Raw genomic sequence first — 19,081 nt, 5'->3', positions numbered from 1 at the left:
TGGAGCCCAAGCAGCTGCAGAGAACGGGGCATTTTTACAAAGAATTTGATTTTATTGGTATTTAAATATATTAAATATTTCACTGAAATACATGGTACGCCACCCTCCTGCACTCCCACAGTGGTTACATTAGAAAACCAGAGCCCATGACCTCCCGGACCCTGACTCCTCCACCAACTGGCGAGGAAAGGGCCAACGGTAACTCAGGGAAGGACATGGCTGGCACTGTGGTACAGGGAGTTAGGGTGTGGACAAGCCCCTCCCACCTGACAAGAAGCAGACAGACCCAGAGCCGAGGCCTTCCCACTTTGGCTTACGTACACATCTCGCTCCCACCCCAACGGCATCGAGTGGCCCTTCCTATCCGGGGATATGGCTGGAGTTGACATAGTCAGTTTTCTGTCTGGACCAGCTAGGCTTCCTCTCCTCTGCTGGGTCAACCAGGCCTAGTGGCCCATTGGCTGGTACCCAGAGATTCCCAGGACAGCAGTACCAGGCCATACCCCAGGCCTGTGTAGAGGACTTGTGGCAAAGCATGAGGAAGGGAGAGAGTATTGCCTGCCCCGGATGCCGCCGGAACTCACTCTCCTCCGCCTCTCTTGTCAGCCTCTAAGACAAAGTGATCTTCAAAACTGAGGCGTGAAGCCTCTGGCTTAAATGGGTACAGACACAGACCAAGGCACCAACTAATTCAGGGCAGAGTCTAGGAGGTTGCAGGGGTGACAGGAAGGCGAGGACAGAAGGGAAGGGAGCCCAACCCTGGTGGGCTTTGTGAGGATTGGGAGCCAGGACTGAGTCTAGCCATGCTAGATCCAGGCGGAAGGCTTGAGAAAGCCAAGTTTAAAGTTCCCAGGCTCTACCCCCTAGTACCAAAATCGGGGTCCTCAGAGGGATCCCACACTATCCCAGTCACAAAGAATACCACACCCCAAGACACAAGCTGAGGAAGCCGGGATCGCCTGGGCCTCTACCCGACGAACCTCCATCAGTTCAAGTGCAAGGAACTCTAAGCAGGTGCTTGGGTCCTGCCCTTGGCCTGGAGACAGTCAGACTGCACATGTGGCCCCTAATGGCACTTAGGGATTTGGCACAAAAAGGGCTCCTCTCCCCAGAGTACTGTCACTTCACTACCAGACCCCGTATCCCACTCCTGTGCCACCCGGGCACTTCTCTCCATCCTGTGACACCAGAGGACAGAGGCCCATGGGAGAGAGGCAGCCCCCAGTGCAGGGCTGAGGAGCTGGAGCATAAAGACACACAGAGACCTCGAAAACACTTACACACACACACACACACACACACACACACACACACAAAGGCAACATGCACACACAGTTACACAAACACACAGGTCCTCCCTCGTGCCAGACTTAGGAGGCCAGGTTTGAGGTCAGGGTTTTCTTTCTTGGAACCCTGACTCTTTCCTATTTGGCAATGCAAGGGGTAGAGACTCTCCATGCCCCCTTGCCAGCAGACAGCAAGTGAGCGGGCATTTGGGCCAAGGACGCTGACCCTGGCCACACTGGGGCCTCAGATCAGTGTAGCCTCCTCCTCCTCCTCTTCCTCCTCTTCCCCCCTGGCCGCCTGCACTCTTATGCACTGCGGGTCAACATCCAGTCCCCGTTGATCTGATGTACCCACTCACAGGCTTGCTCTCTGGCTGGTCATTTTCACAGTACCAGTGAGGCCAGATACCCCTTTCCCTGGAGCGTGCAGGAATTGGGGCTGAGTCTGCGCTGTCAGACGTCCCTTTGTTCCCCTTTGGGGACAGATCACGGGACTAGAATTTGGCAAATGGAAACATTCCCCTGAAATGTGGCCAGAGCTAGGTCCCGCAGCACCTCCTTCCCTGCCTTGTGCTTAGGAAGGAGCCTTGGCTAGTACTGGGAACTCCCAAGCCCAGTGCTGAGGACGCAAACAAGCAAAGGCAGGCGTGGAATCGGCATTCCTCATGCCCACCCCAGTCTTTGTACAAAATAGTCCCAGGAAAAATAGGCAAAGGAAGGATCCAGCCCTGAGCCTGTTGCCCAGGACGGGGAAACAGTAGGCAGAGAGCTGCCATTTCACTCTCTCAGACAGGAGGGCTCCCGGCCTCTTCTGCCACCTTCTCTTCTGCTTCCAAAGACAGCGAGGAGAAGGAACAGCTCTACCCCAATGAAAGTCACTTGGACAGTTCTCTCGGTGCCCCCTCCTTCGCCACTCTGAAGGAGACAAACATGGTCCAGGCACAGCCTGCCGGGGTATTCCCTTTGGCTGTCAGCAAGATCTAGAGGCTCGGTGCCCCTGCCACAGCTCACCCAGCGGGCAGAAAGTCCACTCAGTGCCCATCTTGGTCCCTTCCGCTGAATCTCAGCTGTTTTCTGCTAACTGCTGGGCCCCCCATTGAGGAAGTAGGTGGTCATCTCCCCCTTGCCCTTCACTTTGACCACCCCTCGACACTCCAGTTGGTAGCCCTTGGCAGCTAGAACCTGGTACAGATCCGTGGTCACCTGGGGAAGTGGGAGGGGAGCCTGCTTAGCCTGGAATCCTTGATGATGTACCGGCAAAAAGCCCAGGAGTTCTGTATCAGGCTAGCTCCCTCCCCGCAACCCCTACCCCAGCAACCAGAGAAGACAGCCACCCTGCCCCTGTCCTGTTGACAAACCCGGGAAAGCCCCTGGACCTAGCCTTCCCCCAGCTCTGCTCACATCGCCCTCACCTGTATTCGGTCAGGAACCCCAGTGCTGTCCATACGACTGGAGACATTCACCGTATTTCCCCAGATGTCATACTGTGGCTTCCGGGCCCCAATGACCCCTGCTACAACTGGACCCATGTTCAACCCTAAAGGAGAGAGAATAACAAGAGATTGAGGCTGGGGTGCTGCAGCCTCTCTCCAAGGATTCAACTCCCCTTGCACCCTGAGCAAGGCCCCAGGGGAAGAGGGACAATTCTTCTGGGGGTTTAGAAAAAGGTGGCGGGGGAAGCGGGGCAGTCTGAGCATGATGGCTGAGGTAGCTCCCCAAGTCCAGACAGCTACTGCTGTACTACAGCTCATGTACTGAATGCTCCTCTGTGCATTTGTTGCTCGCAAGGCTGCCGCCCCCGGCCTTGTGAGTTACTGGGGTGACTTACTGGGCCAGTAAACAGAGCTGTGGGGAGTCGAGCCAGGCTTCAGACCTTGTGCTATTAACCGCTGCCTTCCACCATGTCTTTGAGGAAATGCCAGCCACACACACAGACAGCAGGCAGCGGCCTTTAGACAAACCTGCCTTCTAAGTCCTCTGACCTTTGCTGAGTTATTTAACCTGAGTGTTATGAGAATTAAAATGCACTCAAAACCTCTAGGACAAAGACCCCACCCAACACATGGAAGACTCAAAATAAATGCCCTTTGTCCTTACTGTAAAACTTGACATGAAGGTAGGAGGTGAAAACCCCACCAGAGTCCTGATGGAGACCCCGTCCTCCTACCCACCCCAATACCTTCATCTCTACCCACAAACTGTCCCCGAAAAAAAAAAGTGCCAAGACCCAGGCCCTCACCAATCTTCATCTGGAAATTGTTGAAAGAGTGTTCGTTGATGTGTTTCATCTGCTCCATGAGCCGCATGGCATAGTCCGCCAGGGCGGTGATGTGGGAGCGGCCCACCTGATCATAGGTGCTGGCATTCAGCCCCGAGGCCGCCATGTAGGTGCTGCCAATCGTCTTGATCTTCTCCAGCTGCCGGAACCTCTCCTCACTGATGATCTGGACAGCATGGGGGAGGGGAGAGGGACAGACAAAGCTCTCTCTCTGTCATGCCTTGTCGCCCCCTCCCCTCAGTAGCCCCATTGTTTGAATGGGTGAGCCCCCTGCCAATTACTATTCTCAGTGCAGTAGGCAGCCCAGGACCCCAGGCAAGGACCTGAGGATATAGCCTCAGAAGGGCAACTATAATGGTCCCCTCAAACAGAAACACTCTGACCATGTTTTAGGGAACTGTGTCTCAGAGTGAGGTAGGGGACTTCCCCCCAGAAGAGTGGGAACAGCCCATCCCTGACCTGGGACAGACCAAGCGACCTGCCTAGGACACTTCCATTTTCTCCCATTCTCACTATCCGGGAAGCCAGCCATCTTGTTTGGTCTCGTATGGATTCAGTCACATCACCCAGTACCTAGCCTGTACCTAGGCCTCATGTCCTCCTCTGCTCCTCAGCAAGGAATGAGGCCCACTGAGGCTGACCGCCCTGCTATCTGTGACTGGGCAAGGGACACTCAGCCTGTCTGTGGCTTTCCCCTCCAAAGTCTGCCCCGTTTCCCTGTTCCCCGGACTGTCCCTACTCTGCCAGTCAGCGCTAGCCAGTGAGCGAGCACCTCGTCGAAGTCGGCAATGATCTCATTGAGCAGCCGCAGGCACTCCACGCCTTCGTTGTTCGCCTCAAGCTCCACATAGAACTCAGAGAAGTTGGCGATGGAGGCGAACATGACGGCCACGCACTCGCACGACTGGTAGTACAGCTCATCGTTGCGGCGTTCCCGGGCCAGGAAGTGGGCAGCCACGTCCTTGGGCAGAATGTTGTGCAGCAGCCGCCGGTTGTAGGCCTGCAGCTCCTCCATCTCCTCCTTCTCCCCTGTTGCCTGCGGGCACCACATCCGTCACCCACTGCCCAACACTCACAAGGGGCGGACGCAGTGGCCGAGGCCTGACGGTGGGCATCAGAGGGAACCGTGTGGAGGAAGAAAGGCTCAGGCAGAGGAGGCCTAAACGACAGGCAAAGGGGTGAAGGGGGCAGGTACAGACGGGACAGGGGACAGGAGATGGACACGGAGAAGGCATGGAACCAGGGTGGGCTGGGGCAGCCTCCGCCTGAGCCAGTTAGCAGGAAATGCACTTCCGCTTGGCCCAGGATCTGCCCCTAGAAGCCTCTCCCTCCCACAAAGGTCCAGCCCAGTCACCTGTAGCTTCCACAGGAAGTCCAGGCGGGCGGTTGATTCCACCTGCTGTGCGTGTAGATACAGTGCCAGGGCAAAAACCAGCAGAATCACAGGGGTCATATACTTGAGTGCCACCCTCCCTACAGCTGGGCTGAAAGTAGGCAGAGACATGCTTGGTGTCTGAAGGAGAGCTCTGCCAGCCTCATCCTTCGCTGTCCCAGAGCCCTCACTTACCAGAGCAGCCCGTCAAAGGTCTCGTTGGAGGAAGGCCTGGCGGGAAGACACAGAAGTCATTGGATGCTGGAGGAACACTAGAGGGGAGACAGAGACTACATTGCTGAGCTCGAGCGCTAAGCAAGCCTGCGGGTAGAGCTTTGCTCACACACATTAGCTCAGCACAGGCAAGGGTTAAACCTTTCCCGAGTCAGAGCTCCTCACTTAGCAGCTGAACAGTACAGGACACGGGGCTTAGAACACTGGAAGCCTCAGTTTCCCCCTCAGTGAGGTAGGGCTCAGGTCCAAGAACCACATCTGAAAGGTGTAACATGTGCTTGAGGTGCCATAAGGCTTCAGGACTGTTGGTTCCTGTGACAGTTAACCGCTGCCCTGAGACACAGGTAGTACTGACCAATGAGAAGTTAGTTTGGCCAAGGTTACAAGGCTAATGAGAAGCAGTCCAACCAAGGACGCAAATCCAGCAGACTCTCAGCTCTTCCTACCATGAGCTATGGCCACATATCACAAAGGGCCACAAAGGCTGGCTTCTAGTCAGAACTCTGCTACCACCAAACTTGACATGTTTTAAGATAGTGGGCAGGGCTGGGCAGTGGTGGTCCATGTCTTTAATCCCAGCCCTTGTGAGAAAGAGGCAGGCAGATCTCTGTGAGTTCAAGGCCAGCCTGGTCTACAGAGTGAATTCCAGGACAGCCAGGGCTACACAGTAAAAACCCTGTCTTTAAAAAAAAAAAAAAGGGAAAATGGGTAGGAAAGCCCCAGTGGGGGATTTTGTTTTTTATATTTTTAGCTAGCCTAAAGACACAGGAATTTGTCACAACTGGAATTTCTCTGGGGTAACTACCTGAGGTCACATGCCAGGAACTTTCTTCCCCTTTCCTTTCTCCCACAAGTGAGCCATACATTCCAAGGGCCCAGGTACCAGAGACTCTCAGCCCAGGAGGACCAGAGAGACCTCAGAGGCATAAAAGGGGCTGAGAATTAACTTACAAGCCATGGACACCAAGCAGGAGATCGTAGTTGTCGAAGACAGTGGCTGGGGGACCCAGCAGAAGCAGCACCAAATAGATGAGCCCCAAGACAAAGGTCATAGCCAGCTTGCCGATGCTGCTGATGTGAAGGAAGACAGAGCTGGCCAAGAGACTGAGAAGCGCGCTCCCGATGAAGTACTGCGGGGAGAGGGTGACAGCGGAGGCAGCGCTGGGTGACAGCGAAGACCGAGGACGCCCAGAGCAGGAAGACCCCTGCTGCCCTGCCTGACTAACCTCCCTTCCGCCACCTTCCAGCCCCAACTCCTTTCACAATCCATGCCCAGCTACAGAGGAGGGGCCCGAGTTGCTCCTACAGTTGGGGGGATGCTTTGAGTTCCTGGCTCCCTGGTGCCTGTCACTAGGCCTGGCACGGAGGAGCCGGTAACTGTGCCAGAACAACCCCTCTGCCTGAATGCTGCTCGGACACCTCAGGGAAGCTGCAGGTGCGTGCGGTGCCCTCACACAGGGGAACATCCAGTCCCAGAGAGTAATTGAGCTGTTGTAGGTGGCAGGCGGTGACATCGGCTGGTGTTAAGTTCAGCATCCGGGCCGCACACGTCCTTATCGGGGTGTGATTACAGGTCAACTGCAAAGGTTGGGGATGGATCAGGATCACCAGTGTGGGAGAGGGTCACAAGAGCCTCACCCAGGGGCCTTGTGCTTTTGGGACTAAAATCTTCAGGGATGGCAAAGAAAGGGGAAATGAAGAGTGAGAATGAGAGTTACCGCCCACCCACAGGGGCAGCAGGCTCCCGGAAGGCCGCTTTCACAGTGCTCAGAAAGTGTCCAGCACAAGGCATGGGAGAATTACCATGTTGGCGATGGCAGAGATGAACACAAGCAGAACTGAAAAGATACCAACTGCTGTACTGTGTGCCCGTGAGCGGACGATACTCCGGGACAGACGTTGGAGGGCCTTGGGGAAGACCTGAGGTAGTAAGAGACCAAGGGTTAGATGTAACCTTCAGTAAGAAGGAGGACCAGCCAAGAACATGGTCTACCGAGACACTGTGGGAACCCCCTCTTTCACCAACAGTCTCAGGGAAGGCCCCTACTTACGGACCCACAGGAGCACACAGTACAGATGAGCACAGTCACCAGCAACAGCAGAAAGATCCCAGCGTAGATCCCCAGCATCAGGGAGGAGCTGGAGCAGGGTAAGTCCAGGGGAAATATCAGCAAAAAAAATATGGCTATTCTTGTCCCATGCCCAGGAACAGATCTCAGAGACCAGCGGCTTGCATGGGAGTTGGGAGCGTTTGGGGTGTAGTGAAAGGGACAGGACTCACTGTGGAAATATGAGGAGCTGGATGAAACAGATGAAGCAAAAAACCAACAGGGCACAGGCGACGTAGGCTCCGAAGCGAGGATCTACTTTCCGTGAATACTGAGGGAAGAAAAGAGATGGAGCTGGCTGCTGGTCCTGCCCTGGCAGGGATGGCATGGACAGCGAGAGCAGGGCAATGCTAGGGTCTCAGGAGGAACAGCTCTTCCCACCCCCCAAAGGTCCTCCTGCTCCTTCCACTTATGTTCAGTCTCCCAGCAAGCCCTCCCTCCCTCCAGCCATCATTCTTTTGCCCTTGCATCCCCCAGACCTTCTTCTCAAGATCGTCTCTCTGGAAGGTAAGCAGGAACCGGCGCACGTGGTCCTTACGCAGCTGGTCGATGCTACGGGCATCGATGGCACGGCCCAGGAACTCATCCACCTCATCTTCAGGGTTCAGAGCATCCTGGGCGCCCCGACTGATAATGGGACACGCATGAATAACACCACAAGACAAGCAGTGAGGGGGCAGGGCTTGGGCAGCAGCAAGGGAAGGCTGTGAGCGGTGTGTGCCGTACCCGGCCGCATATATCACAAGAAACGGGAGGTCCCTGCTCCCACGCCCATCCCAGGCTTCGAATGCTGGGTCCCTCCCTCATTGACCCATCCCATAGACCCATCCCACAGACTTACTTGTCTTTGCTTGAATCATCAATGCCCTGAAGAAAGAGACGGAAGGTGTGAGGCGGGGAGGAGCTGCCCTTCCCTATTCCGCTACTAGGTTGAGAGTGTCCCCACACACTTTACACACTTGGGTAAACTATCCTCCCCGCTCCCAATTTCAGAACACATACATGGAGATCGGCAGCTATGGGAAGAAAGGGAGACCAAAAAGTGGAAGCCCCGGGTCACGGTGCAGAGAGCCCCTCACCATCTGGCGGAATGCCTTAGAGTCCTTGGTCCGGGAGAAGGCGCGGTCTGGAACCCAGCGTGGCACCAGCCCTTCCATGGAGTTGGCCCGTGTCCGCTGCAGCTTGGCCAGCATGGCCTTCTCCTCTTTCTGTGTGGGCAGCACGAGTGCAGGCTCAGAAGTGGGACCCCAAGAAGGCCTCTGCTAGCACCTCCCTGTCTGTTCCTTCCCCCGCCCCCCACCCGTCCCACCAGCCCTGCCCTGGCCCTGACCCGTTTCTGGCTGGCGCCTAGTATGAGGAAGGTCTCGATGCACTGCTCCTTGAGGTACGCGTTGCGCTCACCGCCCCGGCCTGGCTCCACCTCATAGTCCCCATTCAGGTACTGCAGCGTGGCCCGGGTGATGTGGATGCGGCTGTGTGGGGCCAGGAAGTAAGACCCTGGCTGTCCCCCCCCACCTACCCCCTGCCACCGGCTGGACCCGTCCACTCACCCGGCCCGGCCCCCAGCCTCCATATGGTTGGCCAGGGTCACGTCGTTGGACCACACATCGAACTGCCATTTCCGCAGGCCGAGGACGCCGCAGTGCACGCGCCCGCTGTGGATGCCCACGCGCATGTTCACGTTTACACCCGTCACCTCGCGGACCAGCCTGGGAGAGGCAGCTCCACATCAGCCAGTCCCGGAACTTGCTCTGCGGGCCAGGCTGGCCTCGAGCTCACAGAGCTCCGCCTGCCTCTGCCTCCTGGGTTCCCCTAGCTGTCTTTTTATCCTCTAGTCAAGAATCCAAGCTAGGCTCAGAGGTGGTAGTACACGCCTTCGATCCCAGCACTCAGGGGGCAGAGGCAGGTGGATCTTCGTGAGTTCGAGACCTACCTGGTCTACAGAGTAAGTTCCAGGACAGCCAGGGCTACACAGAAAAACCCTACCTCGAAAAACCAAAACAAACAAAGAACCCAAGCTAAGGCCAGCAAGACAGCTCAGCAGTAAGGGCACCTGCTATCAAACCTGGCTACCTAAGTTTGACCCCTGGCACCCATACAGTAGGAGAAAGCAAATCCAAGTTAACTGTACACGCACCAGACATACATAGATACACACAGGGAGTAAGTAAATAAATGTAACTTAAGAAAACCCAAGCAGCCCAGGCAAAGCCAGATGCAGACGCGGCAAGAGCAGCGAAGCACAGCTTTGACTAGACATGGGCAGGAGGCTCCCTGGGACTCGAGGCCAAAGGTCAGAGAACCAGGGGCTACCAGCATCTCATAGGCCCGAGCTGTTGCCAGCTCCAGCCCGCACAGCGGGCATTCTCTGCAGCCACAGACCCCCGCTGTTCCAGCTCCCTGCACCCCGCCCCCCGGCAGGCTGAAGTTGGAAGGGTCTTCCCACAGACTGGGGAGAGATCCACTCTCCTCCCCAGTGAGAAATACACCTCAAAGATAAAGCGCTACTAAGACTCGGGGAAACTCCTGAAGACAGGTCAGAGGAGGAGCGGCCAGGGTACCCACAGTTCCAGTGGGCCTGGGAAGGGGCACTGCTTACGAGATGGCCTCGATCATGTCCACCCCCATCTCCACACAGCAGTGGGCGTGGTCTGCCCGCGCCTCGGGCAGCCCCGACACACAGTAGTAACAGTCTCCTAAGATCTTGATCCTCAGGCAGTGATTCTCCTACGGGGAAGGAGATGCAGAGTCACCCTCACTCCCCGCCACCGTCACCCAGCACACCCAGCCCATCAGCTTCAACGGAACCCCTGCCTCCACACACACACCCCCAACTGCCACCGGCAACACTTGCACGCTCATCTCGGTTGGCACCGTCTCTTAAGCCCCAGCACCCTCACCGCAGCCAGCTTGTCAAAGCGGGCAAAGAGCTCATTCAAGGTCATGACCAGTTCCTGCGCGGTGCACTGGGAGGCCAGGCTGGTGAAGCCCTCGATGTCCGCAAAGAGGATACTGTGGGCAACAGCAAAAAAGAGATGGGCCTCGCCACCCTCCAGGGCCCTGGGACACCCTGCGCCCGCCTCGGCCTCCTGCCCTGTCCCCATTCTACCTGACGTTATCATGCTTCTGGATGTAGATCTTATGGAACATCATGTCTTCTTTTTTTGTGTTGATGTCTTCTTTCATCTCCATGGCAACGTGCTGAGGCAACACCGACAGCAGCAGCCGTTCCTAGACCGGTGGTTCCAAGCACTATCCTCTCTGCTTTCCATTTTGATCCTTCTTGCTCCTTTCGAATTCCCGGGGCCCTCCCGGATCTCTGTGACCTGAGCTTCCCTTTTGGACCTTGGCTTGACACCCGCCTCACCGTGCCCTCAGCAGTCATCCATCCTAGCCGTCTCTAACCCACCAAAGCACTCCTACACTCTCCTCCGGGACGCACAGTCCTTGGGGACCGTTCACTCTGTGTTCCACGGCCACAGACTGGACTAATCTACAAGGTACTAGGGGGCGGGGATGTGAAGAGAAGGAATGCCCTAGCCAAGGGAAGCGGCCCCCACCTGCTGGCGATTCTCATGCTGCAGGTGCAGCCGCGCCTGGATGTAGCCTCGGGTCTCCTGAAAGGCTTGGCGCTGAGACACCTCGGCAGGGTAGTGCGTGCAGACGCCGATGACATTGGTGCAGAGGAAGAGCACCGCGTTAGCACCGAGCTGCAGGCGGGTGGGCGGCAGAGGTAGGTCAGTGACCGCCTCCCCAGCACACAGGCACGCGCACACGCGCGCGCGCGCACACACACACACACACACACACACACACACACATGCAAACACGCACGCACACACACATACTAGCTCTCTCAGGACATACTTTGAGCAGGAAATAAGATCCTGCACCCTGTTTGTCCCCATGCTGCGCCATCCCTCTGATGCACTGTTCCTCCCTACAGATCCCAGCCTGCCTAGATTGTTCCGTGACCAGAGAGATGAGCTTTTCACAGCTTCAGGAGCAGAAACACCAACCACAGCCACACAGGTCATGGGCCCAACCCTGGCATCCTATAATCTCCTGCCCCACAAACACCTCTAACAAAAGACAAATGTTCCTTCTGTGTGTGGTCCTCCTTACAGAGCAGCGCCACGGACATCTGCAGACAAGTCACTCCCCTCTCTCTAGGCTCCCATTTACTCATCTAAAACCCAAATTGGGGGGGGGCAGAAAATATCTCCAACCACCCCCCACCCTGCAGACCAAATAGCAAAAATGGCCATTATCAGGTTGTGATGTTATTATTTTCTGGTTGGTTGAATTTTGAGACAGGGTCTCACTATGTAACCCAAGCTGGCCTCACCACACTCAGTGACCCTCCTGCTTCAGATTCCCAAGTGGCAGGGTCACGGGCATAAGCCAATATTACTGCCATTACAGTAGCCACCTTGCTGGCCACCGGGCAATGCCTAGGGCTCGAAGGATGTGTTCCATATATTACCTGCTGGATTTCCTACATGTCTATGAATCAGGTAACAGAATTCCACTTCACAACTGAGTGAGTCAAGCACAAAGGAGCACAGTAGCTTGCCCAAGATCACACAGTGAGTTGTGGCTGACATGAGTCTTAGAATCCTGGACAATCAGACTCCAGAGCCTTTGTCCGAAGCCTGCTGTCTAATAGAGTCCAGATCTCTGAGAGCTTTTTCTACACTGACTCTAGCTCTTGAAGGCCAGACTCAGAGCCCAGGCTTGGCAGCCATCAATTCTCCTAATAGAAAGAAGGCAAGGCCACCCCTACTACAAAGTATGATTCTCCTCCTCGTCTCTCCCCTCTTCCTCCTCCTCCTTCCTCTCTCTCTCCTACCAGCTCTTACACACAAACCTCCGAGGGACCTCATGCCCCCACCCTCAGCAGAGCCAATCCCAAATCAGTGTGGGCAGAACTGACTAGAGAGCAAAGCCAAAGGAAGCCACCTCAGTGTTGCTGGAAACTCAGGGGTTAACGTGGCACTGGGACTCCACCCAAGCTGCATGGGGCAGGGCTATGGTTAGGGAGAAGGGAGGGAATGCTCACCAACTGCCCTGATCCAGAACTAGGCCTGCAGACTTGGACAGGACGTTTAATCTTTGATTCCTCTGTATAAAGCTGAGGTCTGGCTGCCTCCTAGCCCCGACCCTCTAGGACTGGCCTTCAGCTGCCCTTCCCAGTCCACACAGCTTCGAGAGCTTCCCTCTCTGCGGCTGGGGTGAAGAAGGGGCACGCTATCTCCCTTGGGGGCTTCTAAGAATAGCCCCCAGTGGGGGAGTTGGAGGGGGGCTATCCAGGCAACTTCCCTTCCTGGCCCCAAGAGCCCAAGAGGAAAATGTGAGTCACAGTGGAGGGAAGGGGAAGAGGGACCAAGGACTGAAATAGCCCTCGACACACATCCCTGTCTACCGTGAGGAAAAAATGGATGCCCAGGCTCCAGTAGGCAGGCGAGCCCAGCCTGATCAGTGGCCCTGTGTGATCGAGTGGATCAGGAAAAAAAAGAGTTCTTCCTACCGACACAAGTGGGGCTGGATCTGAGAAGGGGTTGCCCAGGGAGGCTACAAGCCCCTGCTCCACACAGGCCCCAACTGGCACATGAGATCAGTCTCAGTTTTGAGATGCTGAATGGGCAGTCACAGCCCCACATGTGGGCACAGGTGGCACGATTCTCTCCACCATCCCAGGAATGCATCAGGGGAGACCCCACGGGGTGAAACTGAAGCCAGGCACCCTGGAGAGGTGGGAGGCTGGCAGTTCCGGCCTCCCAGGCTCAGCCTCCCCGTCAGGCCCAGGGCTGGGCCCTGGGCAGCCCGCCAGCTGAAGGCAGGGAAGAGTCACACACCCACCTTCTGGCAAGTCTGACAGAGGGGGGAAGGGAGGCACCACTCCTGAGCAGTTTACCCCAAACCCCCACCTCACAGGCAGCCCTGAAGAGAACCTAGGAACCCATTTGGAAGGGGTCTGGCCCTTTAAGAGGTCTGATTGGCCTCCTGGGCACTTGCTTCACAACATACTAGCTATAAAGTTACTTTTAAAAGGTGTGTTCCCATTCCAGGCTGGAAAGGGCGTCCTGCCAGGGCACCCAGCTTCCCACCCCAGGAGCCCCAGGCAGCCTTCTCTCTGCTTGTGAGGCCATGATAGGCTACAGCCCACAGCCTCCAGCAAGGAGTAGGGCCCTTGCTTGTGGAAGCTTCACACAACTACACACAGATGTTTCTCAGGGGCTAACAGCAGGGCTTGAGACTCAGGGGTCAACAAGAGGTCAGAGAGGCCAGGTCTGCGCATGGCTTGTCTGCACACTGCACGCTACTACAGACTACGGGCCTAGGCCAAAGAACTGAACACTGTGACAGACCACAGACCTGGCCCTGGCACCATCCTTCTCCTCAGCCCACTAGAACAAGCCGGGACACCGATATCCCTAGCCATCCCCATAGCGTGACCCTCCCCAGCCAGTCCCCCTCCCACTCCCACCGGGCGCACTCCATCGCACCTACCTGCTTCCAAAGAAAGGGATCGCCACGGTTGAGCTGCCAGGCCAAAATCAAATGCAGGGTGGAAAGGCCCAGGCCACTGAGCACGGCGGCTCTCATGCGGATGGGAAGAAGCGTGTAGGTGATGTAGACGAAGAACACGGGGCACCAAAGGCCTGCTGAGGGGCTGTGGGGGTTGGCCGCCAGGGCACCCCCGACTTGCACAGCAGCCAGGATGCCCAGAACCACATAGCTCACCACCCACATGGAGTCCTGGCGGAAGCTATGCCGGTTACACACCACCATGAGTGCCACAAACAGGGTGGCGGCACAGGTCAGCAGGGCCACATAAGCAGGCTGGGGCCGGGCAGGCGCGGCGTGGAAGGCCAACAGTACAGCTGTGAGGAGCACAAGCACCGCCATGAGCAGGGTGAGGCTGCTCTGGTTCATCTGGAAGAAGTACCGCTGGTACAGACGCTCCAGCTTGGCGGAGCGGAACTGTTTAGACCGGAAAACCTGCGCCACACGGTGCCAGCAGGACGGACCACTCCGCGTGGATGTGTCAGGCGCCACTTCAGCTGTCCCCATCGGGGTGGTCACTTCGCTGTCGTCAAAGCCCAAGGCCACTGACCGCAGCCCCAGCTCCATGCCCCTGCCTGGGCCAGGCCTCCGGATGAAGGCCTCATCCTGCCAGGGGCAGCGAGTCTGAGCCGCAGGAGTGGGGCTGGGCGGCTCCGGGTTCTTGAGGCAGCTCATGTAGCGGGGTGCGCAGAAGCCGGCCCGACTCCCATGACGCAGGCGCTTCTGCCCGTTGCGCTCGCCCCAAGCTGTCTTCCGTTCATCCACTTTGGGAACCAGGAGGCCACTAAACCATGACATGCTGCTGGGAAGAAAGGCATGGGATGGTATTAATGTCACCGTTGTGGCCACAGCCACCACAGTAGCTTAGGATGAGCATTTCCCACAGCTCTGTTCCTTATTCCTACCATCCTGATCGAACGACCCCGTGGGAGGCGGAGGCATCTCCAACTCAACAGGTAAGGAATCGGGACACAGCAACCTCACAAGTAAAAGAACCAAGATTCTCGGAACCCACCAAAGGACCTAGCTTCAATTCCCAGCACCAAGACAGAAGCTCAAAACTGTTTATGAATCCAGTTCCAGAGGATCTGACATTCTCACGCAAGCACACATGCACGCAAAACACCAATGCATGTAAAACAAAAGTAAATTTAAAAAAAACAAAACAAAACATTTTTTTAAACAAACCAAGACTCTAAGTTTGACTTAGACCCTGAAAGCCAGTACACTTAACAATTTACCCTTTCCCTAAAGTGACTACTGACTTCTTGATCACCACAAATTCAGTCAAGGTCACGGCAATGAACACACTTTGCAGACTGGGGTGGAGGGGAATACAAGGACCCCTCACACCGGTTGGCTGGTGTCACTGGTGCCCTCATGAACTACCTTTTTTTTTTTTCCTTCTTCTTCTGCAAAAGCCAAAGAAAACCTAGGATTCCAATATGATAACTCCCACTTTTGAAATGTGGATAGTTAATATACATTTTAGAATACTACATACAAGAGCTAGGCAGTGGTGTCGCACTTTTAGTCCCAGCGCCCAAGAGGCAGAGAGGCAGGCGGATCTCTGAGTTCAAGGCCAGCCTGATCTACAGAGAGAGTTCCAGGACAGCCAAGGCTACACAGGGAAACCGTCTCAGAAAACAAACAAACAAACAAACAAAATGCTACACAGAAGTCAAATAAATTCTGTCCGTGGAATGAGCTGTGCCATGAACTGTCAATCGGTGACCTCTATACAAAAGGGACTCTTTCCACATCCTTCCTACACACACGCGCACACACACCAGCAAGCTAAATTCAATTTCTCCCACAGGTCACAGTTGAAGTGTTACTTCCTCTCGGAAGATTTCCCAGCCCCACCCATAGACTAAGTTTGGTCTAGTTTAACGTCTGTTCATTTCCTCCATCATACTTATTGCCATTTAAATCATTCCTTGTTTAATGTATGCCTCTGTCCCTAGGACAGAGCTTTGTGAGGGTAGAAATTATACATATTTTTGTTAGCACTTTGTCTCTAGAGGTATGGAGTCTGGCAAACAGTGGGTGCTCAATAACAAAAAGATAAAAGGACGGGAGTGTGGCTCAGTAGTGGAATGCTTGTCTACAACGCGCACGGCCTTGAGTTCCACCTTCACCACCACAGACAAAGAGATGGGGAGCAGACAAGCTCAAGGGCATGGGTGCTATGGAGCAGTCAATGCCAAATAATTGCCAAAGATGACAGCCCCCAGTTCTTCCTCATTGCACCTGTCACGTCAGTGTGCCTGTTGTTCCCCTAGGACACGGGGCTCGGCCCAGGCCAGTACCCTGGTACTTGCTGTTGCCATCTGGTACAAGAGTTCCCTTAGGTCACAGCCCAAGTCCCTTATCAGCGCTACTCTTAACACCCTTTTAAAATAGCAACTCCCTTTCCTGGGGCTCCGTATCTCTCTTCCCAGCTTTATAATTTTTCTCTCTCCACAGCTCTTATCAGCAACTGCTGTTCTATAATTTTTCTTACTTGTTCATTGTCTGTCCCCCTAACTGGGATGCCAACCCCGTGAAGGCAGGGAAGGATTTCAGTTTTTTTGCGTACCATGGGGTCTACCACACCTAGATGTTTGCTGAGTGGACGGATGGTCATTAGCTATGTTGTATTTTCTCCCTGTCATGAGCTTTTGAGATCTTTTTCACTTGTCTAATTCCACCTGCTCCTCGCCAAGGGCCTGTGAAGCTGGGGAACAGGACAGATTTGAAGAAGAAAAACGAAAGCTGATACCTGGGGCATTTTCCACGACTCTCCGGACAACCAAATCAGTCTTAGAGCCTAGATTCCTACCCCAGCCCAGGGCATGTCTCCGGCTGAGCGTGGGGCAGGAGATGAGCATGGAAGCCATGTCACCCATGGGGGACATCATCACCAGGGCCAAACCCCTCCGCGCCTGCAGGGCACCCTGACAGGCACCCTGAGGGGCCCCTTGTATGTCAACCTGCAGAGCTGGCAGCACTGACATTTGTATTCACTGGGGAACTAGAGTGAAGCTTATACGGCACCTGCCCCAGGTGGCCGCAGAACCACCTGGAAGGGTGCTCTGATCAGCTACCAGAGGGACCAAAGCAGGAGGAAAGCCCGGGGCTTTCTGCTCCACCTCTGGGTCTCCCCCAGCCACTGTCCCTTCTGCCTCCACAGGGTGGCACGCCCTTGAACTTCCTACCACCAACAGCTCCATCTTGAAGGACAGGTCAGAAGTACAAGACTTCTGGTCAGGCTGGCATTTGGAAAAGGTCACCAAAGAAAGCCTAGCTCTTCAAAACACTTCGCTGGAAGCATGATATTTGGCACAAGACCAGGTTTCAAAACTCCAAGCGATTTGCTATCTACCTGCCTCCACCGCACCTCAGTTTCTTCACCTGAAAAGTGGGTGAGCGTGAGACAATCTACTACCCCGACCGTGCTGTGCGCTGTAAGCACCAATTACTCCCACCTTACGAACCTTCGAACCTTCGAACGCAAACCTCTGTCAGTGTCCCAGAGATGGAGAGACAACAGTCATGAGCAAGAAGAACATGATTCCGTCCCGCCGGTCAGATGCCTGCCTATCAGCCCTATGTCCCCTGCCGTCAGTCTCCAGAGCTGCTGGGGACAGAACACAGAGTGCACAGTTCCCACTTTGTCACAGCCCCCCCACGCCATGACATTCTGTTTCCGCCTCCTCCCATTCTCCAGTCCCCTTCTCCGTTCTTATCTCCCCACCACCACCGCTGGCTCAGGTCTCTGTTCCCAAAGGACCTGTGTCTGGCCGTGTTCCCAGCCCCTGGAAGCACATCCTCGCATCTGGCTCATACCCACAGAGGAAGGGGCCGACACTCTCAGAGAAGCATATGACCCCTGGAGAACACTGACTTCCCAAGGGGATCGCTTTAGAGCTCTGTTCAACCAACTGCAACCATCCCAGCCTGGGCCCTGTCAGGCGCTGCCCACCAAGAGGACTTGCAGGGCTCCTGGTGCTCCCCTATGCCAGGCTAGTATAGCAGGATACCGGAAGGCATTGTTCCAAGCCACAAAACTTCTATCTGTTCCCCCAAACCTCTGCGCTCAGGAACCCCTCACCATGAATTCCAAAAGCGCGAACCACATCCCTTTTCTGCCTTCAGGCTCTTGAGTCTCTTGACCTCCTCCTCCCCTGAGTCCTTTTCGATCTCTCACAGATGTACCGTTCCATACACAACCCCTTCCCACAGCCAAATTCACACCCATTTAGCCCCAAGTCCCACAGTCCCAGGCCCAGTGTCTGTCTCTCAGACCTCAAGTCCCTCCCAAATCCCCCATCCTTCAAACCGAAGTCTGGAAGCCAAGGCTTGGCCTCAAGAATGGCTCTGCCCACTGCTTTGCCCAACTCTCTTCCTGGCCACTCCTTAGCCACCTCATCCCCCAGGGTCTATCTGCCTCTGCCCTTGTTGGCAAAATGATTTAAAAGTCTCTGGAAAGTTCACGGACCCGGGGGAAGGCCCAGCAGGCACGCTGCTCAAACCCAGCCCTCTTGATTTCCAGGCCTTTCCAGATGTAGAAGAACTTCCCCAGGGCCTGTATCTGTAGGTTCAGCACAGCCTTCCTCAGCCCTGGTTCTCCCTAAGGACCAAAACGGGCTCCCATAGCCAGCTCCAACCACACAGCACCTTATCGGGCCCTCTAGCTACACAGACGCTCTGGAAAGACTCAGGTAGAGGAAAGGCTCTCCCACCACCTAATCCCACCTCTGGTTTTCAGTCAGGCCGCTGCTGGGCCTCCTCTGAATAAAGTCTGCCCACACCCCACCCCATCCCTGCCCACCCCGCAACAGGCCTTGGGGAAGCAGGCACTGACACTACCCTTTCATTGCAAAGGTTCACGGTGAGGGCAGGGAAGGGGCCTCCCTCTCCTCTCAGCACTCCAAACTCACCCCACATCCCCGACGCCAACCTCTGGGGGCGTCCCCTCCCCTCGTGCACGCCTTCTCCCCTTCTCTGGGCAAGCCTGGAAACTCTGGCGAGTGCAGGAAAGGAAGCTCCTGGCGTGGGGCGAGGGTGGAAGCTTCCAGCCCGGCCCGTGGGGCTCCGGGTGCCCACCTCCTCCGGCACTTCCCAGGCGCCCGGGAAACTGCCGAGAGTCCCCTGTCCCCGCCCCGCGGGCGCCCGCTCCGCCGCGCTCACCTGCCGGGGGTCGGCGCCTGCCCGGGGCCGCCGCCCCGCCGCGCCCGCGGGCTCCGAT

At 55.8% G+C, this 19,081-nt stretch overlaps 1 protein-coding gene across 5 annotated transcripts in view; it reads right to left on the bottom strand.

Annotated features, from left to right (window-relative positions):
* Positions 1-31: 31 nt before the first annotated feature.
* Adcy6 (adenylate cyclase 6) overlaps positions 32-19,081 on the bottom strand; it is a 20,271-nt gene continuing 1,221 nt past the window's right edge. The window contains exons 1-23 of one of the 5 annotated variants that reach the window (XM_055626889.1): positions 18,774-18,942; positions 17,328-17,470; positions 13,792-14,647; positions 10,839-10,988; positions 10,388-10,509; positions 10,179-10,290; positions 9,878-10,005; positions 8,829-8,987; positions 8,609-8,750; positions 8,358-8,486; positions 8,120-8,145; positions 7,758-7,905; positions 7,452-7,549; positions 7,222-7,309; positions 6,974-7,090; positions 6,590-6,748; positions 6,122-6,300; positions 5,132-5,167; positions 4,919-5,048; positions 4,337-4,600; positions 3,526-3,730; positions 2,699-2,823; positions 32-2,489 (exon numbers count right to left, since the gene is read on the bottom strand). In XM_055626889.1, the coding sequence (XP_055482864.1) occupies positions 2,364-2,489; positions 2,699-2,823; positions 3,526-3,730; positions 4,337-4,600; positions 4,919-5,048; positions 5,132-5,167; positions 6,122-6,300; positions 6,590-6,748; positions 6,974-7,090; positions 7,222-7,309; positions 7,452-7,549; positions 7,758-7,905; positions 8,120-8,145; positions 8,358-8,486; positions 8,609-8,750; positions 8,829-8,987; positions 9,878-10,005; positions 10,179-10,290; positions 10,388-10,509; positions 10,839-10,988; positions 13,792-14,646 (3,498 nt within the window). In that variant the 5' untranslated portion in view covers position 14,647; positions 17,328-17,470; positions 18,774-18,942 and the 3' untranslated portion in view covers positions 32-2,363. Of the gene's footprint in view, positions 2,490-2,698; positions 2,824-3,525; positions 3,731-4,336; positions 4,601-4,918; positions 5,049-5,131; positions 5,168-6,121; positions 6,301-6,589; positions 6,749-6,973; positions 7,091-7,221; positions 7,310-7,451; positions 7,550-7,757; positions 7,906-8,119; positions 8,146-8,357; positions 8,487-8,608; positions 8,751-8,828; positions 8,988-9,877; positions 10,006-10,178; positions 10,291-10,387; positions 10,510-10,838; positions 10,989-13,791; positions 14,648-17,327; positions 17,471-18,773; positions 18,943-19,023; positions 19,074-19,081 lie in introns of those variants that run through there. The other 4 variants (XM_055626892.1, XM_055626890.1, XM_055626891.1 and 1 more) reach the window with 4 other exon arrangements.

Source organism: Psammomys obesus, unplaced genomic scaffold (genome assembly GCF_907164565.1).
Source record: "Psammomys obesus unplaced genomic scaffold, mPsaObe1.curated_primary_1811, whole genome shotgun sequence".
Lineage (NCBI taxonomy): Eukaryota > Metazoa > Chordata > Mammalia > Rodentia > Muridae > Psammomys > Psammomys obesus.
The sequence above is the reverse complement of the archived record's forward strand: the minus strand, read 5'-3'. Positions and strand labels throughout refer to the sequence as shown.